The 10,128-nt window shown below is 26.5% G+C and overlaps 1 protein-coding gene across 2 annotated transcripts; it reads left to right on the top strand.

The window, feature by feature from the left end:
- Window positions 1-375: 375 nt before the first annotated feature.
- On the top strand, window positions 376-9,394 carry LOC145838122 (uncharacterized). 2 transcript variants are annotated; one of them, XM_082945669.1, is made up of 8 exons: window positions 376-398; window positions 2,066-2,207; window positions 3,267-3,346; window positions 3,684-3,732; window positions 4,644-4,747; window positions 5,730-5,824; window positions 7,324-7,528; window positions 8,163-9,394. In XM_082945669.1, exons 2-8 carry the CDS (start codon window positions 2,114-2,116, stop codon window positions 9,009-9,011), a joined length of 1,476 nt encoding a protein of 491 aa, XP_082801795.1. In that variant the 5' UTR covers window positions 376-398; window positions 2,066-2,113; the 3' UTR covers window positions 9,012-9,394. The 2 variants fall into 2 exon arrangements, with proteins under 2 accessions (XP_082801795.1, XP_082801794.1); XM_082945668.1 differs by lacking the exon at window positions 376-398 and having other exon boundaries at window positions 1,941-2,207.
- Window positions 9,395-10,128: the final 734 nt, after the last annotated feature.

Below are 10,128 nucleotides of genomic sequence, written 5' to 3'. Positions count from 1 at the left end.
TGAGCCGAAGAAGGCCGTGACGTATTCACACGCACACATTTGCAAATAGACGAAAACCCAAGAATTTCCGCTGAAGTTTTGACTGTCTTTTCATGCATCAGCGACCGTTTCTCCCCCTTTTTCCTTCGTTTTTTCCACCGTAGAGCGCACATCAGATGATCAGAAATGTTTGCTTTGCACTGACAAATGCCTGAGGCAATTCGTGAATATTCATGTTCTGTTGTTATATTTGGTGCATGTATATGCTGAGAGGCTTGCTATAAAAACTTTCCACAGTTGCGGAATTTATTTGTGTTTTTTGCAGTGAGTAGTATATGTGTAATTGTGTTTTATCTAGGTAATTGGCTGCTTGGAATGTTAGTATACTTCGAATAAGAATTTTTGTGTTTGTATACTAGGTAAGAGATTTATAACATTTTGAACTAAATTAGTTGGTTGGTAGCTTGTTTTGTTTTGTTTAAGAAAATTATTAACTTATTTTAATTAAACAAAGTTAATTTTTATACGTTACTACATGTTAGTTCTAGGAATAAAATATCTACAAAACTTTAATTATGAGACATTGCTCTATAACTATTTATTTCAAAAGCTTGTATGAAAAGTCTTTTATTTTTTTGTTATAAAGAAGATGATTTTTTTTTGTTAGTTTGTAAAACATAACTTATTTGTATTTTTAAAGTAATGTGTTTTTAATATATAATTTACCTTTTACATTTAAATGAGAAAGTGCTTAAACATATAAAAGTATTAAAAACTTAGAATTGAAGATTAAGCATAAAAAAATGGAAATTAAAGAATAAAATTAGTTTAAATTAATAAATAAAACATTCTATGCAGATAGAAAACTAATTAAGCATCTACTTAACTTAAAAAATAAAGCATTTAATTTTGCGTTGCAACCTAAAACTTAATACATTTACACTAAAGGTTCAAAGTATTAAAGTAAACTGTTTATTTTGTTGTAACATGTAAGTTCGAATGAGAAACTATGCTTATTCTTTCATTTGTTCAAGTAGTCGTTTGTTTCTAAAAAATTCTACTTAACTTTCTATAATTAAGAAACTTTGATTCTAGATAATAAATAGTTTTGTTTTTTTTGTGTGCTTTAGTAAGTTTCATCTCTTTAAAGTTTTGTTTACAATAAAGATTTAACACTTCTGTGACAAATTCGCTTGTTCTAAGAACATTATGAACTTTTTAGTTGAGAAATAAATTTTAAAGCTACTACTAAAATTATAAAAAATTAAAAAAACTTGAAACAAAATTGTTTACTAACTTTTTGAGTCAGCTAAACACTGCATGAACCTAGACTTTTAAAATAAAATGAATTTATGACAAAACACACAACTAGTCTAAGTTTGAAAAAAAATTTTTACTATTTTGTATAAACAGATACTTTAAGCACCTTAGTCATACTTATTTGTTTGAGAATAAAAACTCTGCTGCACTTGAAAGTTTAAATTTACACACAGTGACGTTTGCAAATGATACAATTGCTAATTCGCAACGTATTTGAGTCACGCTTTTTGACTTTTGTTAAACGTGTTTACATACAAGCTGACTTTATGTATTTTAGGAAATTAGTATTCTTTTGCAAAGTAAAGCGAAATGTAAAGTAACAATATGTTATATTTTTACCTTTTGTGATTAACCGTTAAGCGTTCTTATATAATAGTTTCTTGTTTTTAGAAGTAGTAATTTGAAAAAGAAGTTGTTGATGAATCATTTTGGCGTTTTTTTTGTATTATCTATTGTTACTAGTAATTTTTAATATTATAGTTTTGTCTTTAGAGTTTAAATTACATTTATTTTTTTTGTTTATTTATTTTTTTTGAAGACAGACTATTTTAAGTGCAATATCTAATAAAATAAGTTTAAAGAATTAATTTTAATTAAATGTATATGATATAATCTTAATAATTTTATTTTTTTAGAACTTACTGTACAAGAGACAACTGAAAAAAAATATAGATTGTTTTTAAAATCACATGACTTATTTTTGAACATATTATTTTATAACAATTTAAAAGAGATGCTTAAAAAATTTTTGCGCAAAAACAAAAAGAACAAACAAAAAGATGAGAGCATAGTAGAAACGTTTTCGCCCAAAGGGATGCCAGCTTTGAAGCACAAGAGGGCACAAGAGAGGAACGAGGAACTGAAACGAAGGATGAACTTGAACTCGGATAAGAATCTCCATTTGAACGGTTGATCGATTGCTTTGTTTTTGTTAATTATAAATTAGCTTTAGGTTATTTATAATAGCAATTTACAGTTGCCATATTGACTTAGTTTAATAACACCAAATCATTGTGAAAACTAAACAAAAATAAAATAATATAACTATAGGATTGTATTACTTTAATAAGAACTTTGATTAGAATCAGTGTTCAAACGGACAGTTTTAATAGGTTGTTGCTTGATTGTTTTTTTTTGTTAATAAAAAACAAACTACTTAAGGTTATTTATACCAGAGAAAATACAGTCACAGTATTGACTTAGATTAAAATATATTTAATATTATGAAAACCAACTTAGGTTAAATCATTTTAAATGGTTTGTTTCTGATAGTTTAAACTTTTGTGTTGAATAAAAGAAAAATTGATTACATAAAACAATGTAATAGTGTAAACGCTAATAAACACCTATTTTACTTTATATGAAATTAGTAAAATAAAACACCTTGCAAACATTTCAAAAAATTTGTTAGACCACTAGTATTAACACTTCATTTTAAAAAGTATTTAAACTTCTAAGTAACTCTAATAACAATAAATACTATTAATAGTACAAAATTAACATTAGGAAAATTAAAACTGTCTAATTTTTTTTACTGCTTGAAATTAAAAACAGTTAACACAAAATGCAAAACTCAATATTTTTTCATATATAGTTTTTAAGACTTAATTTAATTATATTTTTATAAAAATTTATAAAGTTTTTGTTACTCAAACAAGCTTACAGTTAAAGTTATAAAAAAACTTTTAAGTACTTGAATACTTTTATTTACTTTAGTGTTTTCTTGATGTCTTTTTTTACATGAAAAGTAAAAAAAAAACATTTTGCCCGAGAATTACATAGCAAATTGTTTTTACTAATTTTCTTTTATGATAAAACAAAACAAACTTTTTTGTGCTTTAAATGAGCTACCTTAAAAATAAAATTATTTTTCCATGAATCTTTAATCAAAAATATATGTTTAATGTATTAAAAAATGCTAGTCCTCTTATTTTCCTACAATGTTGCTAAAATAAAAAAAAAATTAGATTTCGAAAGAACAGGAATAACACCGTCAGATAATCAGATGAAGTTTATCGGTAAAGACGAGAACCCTGCAGAAATTAAAGTTAGTTTCAAAATACTTTAAAACACTTTTTATGTTGTATAATTAAAAAGTGTATAATACTCGGATTTTTTAAACTTGCAAAAAGAATTTTTTATATTAATTTTTACTTACAAAAATTAAAAAAAATTATAAAAATATATACAATCAAAATGCTATTTGTTATACTAACATTATTTAATTGAAGTAAAGAAAGATTTTTTTTGCTAAAATATGTACAGTTTATTGTTTATGGTCAATACGATTAGTTTTAAGGAACAGACTTTAATTTCAAGATGCATTATTTAAGTAAAAGTAGTGAGAATAAAAGTACTAAAATATTAATGAAATGTTTTTGCAGGCTGCCGAAGAAAAACATAAGAAGGAAGCTGCAAAAAAGAAGCAAAAAAGTAACTTTTTAAAATAGAAATGATCTTAAAAAGTAATACATACTTGTAAAACAAAACAAACTTACAAAAAATTATAATTCATAAACATTGAATTGCAAGCGTAGTTTTAAAACGTAAATTTAGAAATAATGTAATAAATTCGTATCAAACAATTTTTAAAACGGTATGAATCCAACATAGTTTATCTTTTTGTTTAAATATTTGTGTTTAAAATCAAAAAAAACATTTTAATTAAGATTTTGTGTAAATGATACATAAAAACATTCACACGTAAAATACACTTAACTCTTAAAATACCATAAATACACACATGCAATTTTTTATTTATAAACTGCATAGTATTGAAAAAAAATAATTTAAAGTGTTGTTGTCGTGATTATACAACATAAGTACTTTTACAGTTTAAAATAATTAACGCTAAGGTCATAATTATCATATTTAAGCCATATATATTGTTTTAACTTTGTTTATTAATCATAGGTAAAAAAGGTTTAAAATATTTCATTAAATGCTATTTCTTAGTTAGTTTTTTATATTTTTGTTGTAGGTTTCTTATAGTGTAAATACGATTTATACATTTTTAAACAAAACTTTAAAAATTATATTTTTTTCAAGTTTAGCGTGAGCTAATTTTACGAGGAGCTCATTACAATTTCAATTTACACTATAATAACTGACAAGTTTGTCATTTGTCTAAACTAAATACCTGTCATAATTTCAAACCATGTTATTATATTTAAAATCCTTTTAAACCTTTGATTCTTGAAGTATAAACAACTTAGAACAATTTAAATACATTGAACATTCCAGACTAAGGACATTTCAAGGGATAAATTTTAAACAAATATCATTAAATTAATTTTTATTTTTTAGGAAGCATTAATACATTAACAATAAAATATTCAATTCAGGTAATACACCGAAAAATCCCCCTGTTGCCAGGCAAAGCTCCTTCCAGGCCGACCCGCAGCTGCACAAAGGGAAACCGTTACCCGATGTCAAATCCGAAAGAAAAGTTAGATTTATAATTGATTTGTACATGATAAGTTAAATATTTAAAAGAAGAACATTCAGCTTAAACTTAGCAAAAAATTGTTATAGATAGTTTAAAACAACTGAAATAAATGAACTTTTGTACCAACCACAAGAGTTATATGAAAGCATCGTTTATATTCTGTAAGAGTACTATACACAGTCGTTGTTTTAGATTGTATTTTTTAAGTTATACTTTAACTAAATATATATTGATAAACTAAATAAGCTGTATTAGTACGTAAAACAGTTATAACTTTTTTTGATATTTTTTATTGAATTAAACAATAAAAAAGGCTACTCATTCAAAGTATTAAATATCAATCAAATTATATTTTAAGAAAACTGAACATTTTTAATATCTGCATTTTGAAGTAAGTAGGCTTTAAAAGTACTTCTAAAGTAAAAAAAAAATCTTAATTTCAAGTGATGTAATATTTCTTCAAGTCTTACTTGGAAATATTTATTTAAGATTGTTGTCTCTTGCTTAAATAATTTTAAAACATCGCTTTAAATTTTTTTACATGCCTCTACAATGCGTAATTTGCTATTAACAACAAATTAAGCTTTAGACTAAAAATAGTAATTTATTTTCTAATTTTCCAACAGGATCTATTTTAGTATGCGGACAAATAAGGAACATATTTGCTTCTCTGTAAAAATTCCAAACTTTTTGATTACGTCACATTTGTTCGAAACTTTCCCATAAAAATCACTAATTACTGTTTAACCATACTTCGTATGACGACCAATTTTTTATGAAAGTTGTTGCTGTGAAATATGTTTTATATAAAATTGCTATTTATAAACATTCCAAAAGTTATTTCGAGTAACAATTATTAACTACAGTTTATTTTTTATAATTTCGTATTTTAAGCGTACCAAAACAACACTTTGTTCGTAGTCACGTTTAAGCAAACTACCAAAACTATTTCGCAACAAACAATCATTAAAAACAAATTAAGGCGAGCAGAGGTGATAAGGAAACGATAGCGCTGACACCGAAGGAAAGGGAAAGCATTTTGCTGCTCGACGATATTTTGAAGGAACACGAAACATCGTAAGTTTATTTGTTTTCTTAAAATATTAAAATTTATTGTTATTCAGATTTTTATACTAAAAATAGAAACAAATTGTACAGTAATCTTCCTTTATTGTACCAACATATGTTTCTGTGTTTAACGAATCAACACACTTCAACTGGGTTGTTAATGGAAAGATAAACAACTTATCTTTCCATTAACAACCCAGCTGAAGTGTGTTGATTCGTTAACACACAGAAACATATGTTGGTACAATAAAGGAAGATTACTGTACAATTTGTTTTTATCTATATTCCAGTGAAGTTATTTCACTAGGATCTTTTGTTAGCAAACGATTAAACCTATATTTTGAACAGATTTTTATACCATTAATTTTTCTAATTTCCTACTAAAATAAAATATATTACTTCTAAAATAAACTTTTACGAGCTAAAAATTTCAAAATTCATCAAAGTTTAGTCACTTGTAGAACTTTGTGTTTAATACATTTTTTGAATTCACTGATTTAGTGTATATACTATGTTATATAAAAATACGACTTAAAGCTTGTTACAAATTGTACTTGTAATTTGACAAAGTGTACATAATTGCAACAATTTTGTGTTTAAGATAAAACATTGCTTTTACCTACATGTCAAAACAAGTTTCGATAAAGAACTGTATTTTTAAATGACAACTTTGAAGTTTGGTTAAGTAAATATTTTGTTTAAGACTAATGTTTTTAGTAAATGAGCAAAACTTATGTTTTGTTATTATAGATTTCGGGCATTAAAGTAAACTAATAGTATTTTACAGTAAAGTAAACATTCTTTTTACTTGTGAATATCACCGCAATTTATTTTTAACCGTCTTACAATCTAAGATCATAACACTTTGGAAGTTATTGTATTGCTTTTTGTTAACTTCATTAAAATGCTTTTTCACTACACAAACAAAATTAATGTGACTTGAAGAAATTTTCTAATAATCTTAATAATAAAACAATTCACTTATTGTTAGTTTATAGTATACTAAACTTCTTTAAAACTGCGCACAATTGAAAAATAAACAGAAAATTATGTGCACACTCAAAAATTAAAAGAAACCACGTTTTCAAGCAAAACTTTTATCTTTAAAAACTAATGGTTTCAAAAGTTAATAAAAACGTAAGACTTTTTAAGTTAGTAGTATTTTACATACCTTTTTAAAACTCCCTGAGTACTTACACATACTTCTGTACCAAAATACAAATAATGTATTCATTTACTGATAAATATTTTTAGATATTTCAATTAAAACTAAAGTTTTAATATATTACCAAACAAAGTTTTTTTTTCTGCAGTTACTTAGACCAGCTCAGTAGAATACTACTATTTCTAAAAACTAAGGGACAATGTTTAATTAATAAAAACATGAAACTTAATACAATAATCCTAGTTCAAATAAAAAAATTGAAACGTATTTTACATTTACATAAGGTGAGCACTGCACTATGCAATTATTAAAGTATTAAAGTAAAAACAAATCATCCAAACAGTCTTGAAACGAGTGACGCTCTCGATTCCGGGGATTTTCCCGCAAACGAGAGCGAGGAGAGCGGAGTCAAGATGGAGGACATTTACGAGAAGGTGCTGGACGAGAGTTCGGACAGCGACACCGACATGAGCCTGGACAGCGTCATCGACCTCGTGGGCAACTTGAACCCCAACACGTCGAGCCCGTTCACAAGGAAGAAGGAAAACGTGAGTTTGCTTTAAATTTTTATAGTAGCTTAGTTGTTTGACAAATTAAGTCTTGTTTTTGGAAGTTTCCTTTGGAGAACATTTATAAAAACTACTAGAACTTTGTTTGTAAAGTTGCAGCTGTCGTTTGAAAACTTTTTTATTTATATGTTCTAAGTTTCTTACTACTTTAAGTTTAAATTTTTATTTCATAAACATTTGTCAATAATTGACTACAATGTGATAGTTGTTTAGCTTATAAAAAAAGAATCACTTTATTAAAACTAAAAAATGTTTCATATGTTTGAACTTTTTTTTTGGTATAAAACTATTGGTATCAATATCAAATAAAAAAAAGTAAACAAAGTAACATCTGTAGTTAAGTACTTACTTAGGTCTAGTTAGAAAATACATATGTTGAAACGCTAATTTCCATGTAACCTTTTAGAGATTCTTAAAACATTTTTTGTTGTTTTGTTTTTTTATAAGACTCTGTTAAGCTGTTTAAAATCATTTTGAAGAGATACACCGTTAATAATCAAATTATCAAAAAACTAACACATTTGTTTTGGTACAACAAATGAATTTGTGTTACTATAACTTTATGTAACATTTATAATACTATTTTTTTTTTCTTAAACTGTGTATTTTTTAGAATTCAAGCAACGCCGATCATGCTTACGAGTCGTTCGAGGACCAAAGCCCTCCGAAGGAAATAAAAATAGAAGAAATCTCACAATCTTCATCTGTTGAAGAAGTGTATAATGGTGAAACAACGGAAGTAGTTGAAGAAGTTGAAGTTCGGATCAAAGCGGAAGAAGCAGTAGTAGAGCCCATTTACACCAAAGTGAACAAAAACAAAAAGCAAAAGAAAAACGTTAAAACATATGAAACAAAAGAACAAGACATTTTAAAAGAAGTACCAACAGATAAGGAGACTGTCGAAGTAACTTCGATGCAAAATAGCAAACAAGAAGTAGTTGACCAATTAAAAAGCACAACAGAGGCCGTACAAAAAATAGTCCAGGAAACACCGGAGCCAGAGCAAGTAAAAACACAAAGTGAGGCAACGATAAGCAATTCCCCTGCGAAAAGCATATCTCCCGCAAAGATCGAGCCGGAGCAGGAGAGCGAGAATGTCACCGCTTCATCTTCCAGGGACTTTTGGAAGAGGATGCACGAAGCGAACGAGGGAGAAACTCCTCCGAGATCACTTTCTCCGCTTCGCATGAACAGCTTCAACAGGAACGCGCGGCCCGAGTACAGGCAAGTGAAGCCGCAGTGGAGCCCCAAATCGAGTGGTACTTTGGGGGCGGTCAGGGAGAAATTAGAGGCGACCAATGAGAAGAAAAAAATTAAGTCGAGCAAACCAATCAGAAGCGTTGAAAGTGGGGAGAGAGTGGAAAAAGTGTCGAAAAGCAGTGAAACTTCTACGCCACCTATCTCTCCTAACAGAAGATTCGTTTTGAAATCGTCCTACGAAAGTCCTATTTCGTTCACCTGATATAAATTAATATTTTTTCATAAAATATTTATAGATGCAAGACTTATTGGATTAAGTCCTTTTATAAATTTATTGAGATTTGATTACTTTTGAAACTTATTGTGCTTTTAATATGCTATGTCAAAGCATAATAAAGTAAAATTAAAACAATTTGAATCTTAAAAGTTTAAATCTTGAAATATAAACTTTAAGTTTATAAAAATTTAAACTACTTGTGCTATTCTACAATAAGTTTTTAGTTTGAAAATTTTAAAGGTTGCTTAGATATATTTCTTTTTAATAATTAAAACTTGACTGATTCAACTTATACCCTTTTTTTTTTTTGCAAAAACTTATTGGTTTTAGAGCTTGAACAAATATTTTTAAAAATTAATAATACTTCATATTTTAAATTTAATAGGATAAAGTTAATATGAAACAAAGAGTATGCATAGTAATTTATCTTTTTACTACAACTGCATTCAGTTAAAAAAACTTTTTTAAATAAATGTTTAACATCTGTTATACATGTAATTTTAAACAAGTAATGTTGAATTAGAACATAGAATTTAATATACTTTTATGTTATATAATTTGTTAGAGTGTTTTAAGATTTTTTTAACCAAAAGGGTTAATCATTTGGCATGTAATGTTATAAAGTATTAAGTTTATAACAAGCTCAGAAACAACAATTAAAACTATAAAAAACTTGATTTTTAGTTGAAGACTTTTTGTTGCTGACTTATTCGTAAACTTTTCATATTTCAAGTTTTTTTTAGCTAGTATAACTTTTTAAAATTGTTAGATTTTTTTTATCTTGACAGTTTGAAGTTTGTAAAACTTTAACTTGTTTTATTTATTATTTTTTTCTACATTCGACTTAAACTACAATGAAACTAGAAACGTTTTAGTATTATACTATTTTATAAAACAATACTTGATTAGCAACAACTTTGTTACTATCTTAAGGCTGTTTGTTTAGGTTTGACTAAACTTAACAACACTTAAAATTAACATTGACAACTAAAACAAACCTTAATATTCGAATAAAGCGTTAAATTGGATTAGAAGTCATTAAAAAAAAAAAATTATCAAATGTATACTATTTCATACAAGTAAATACTATTGCCACAAATTA

Source organism: Thalia democratica, chromosome 6 (assembly GCF_965202585.1).
Source record: "Thalia democratica chromosome 6, ktThaDemo2.hap1.1, whole genome shotgun sequence".
Taxonomy (NCBI): Eukaryota; Metazoa; Chordata; class Thaliacea; order Salpida; family Salpidae; genus Thalia; species Thalia democratica.
The sequence above is the reverse complement of the archived record's forward strand: the minus strand, read 5'-3'. Positions and strand labels throughout refer to the sequence as shown.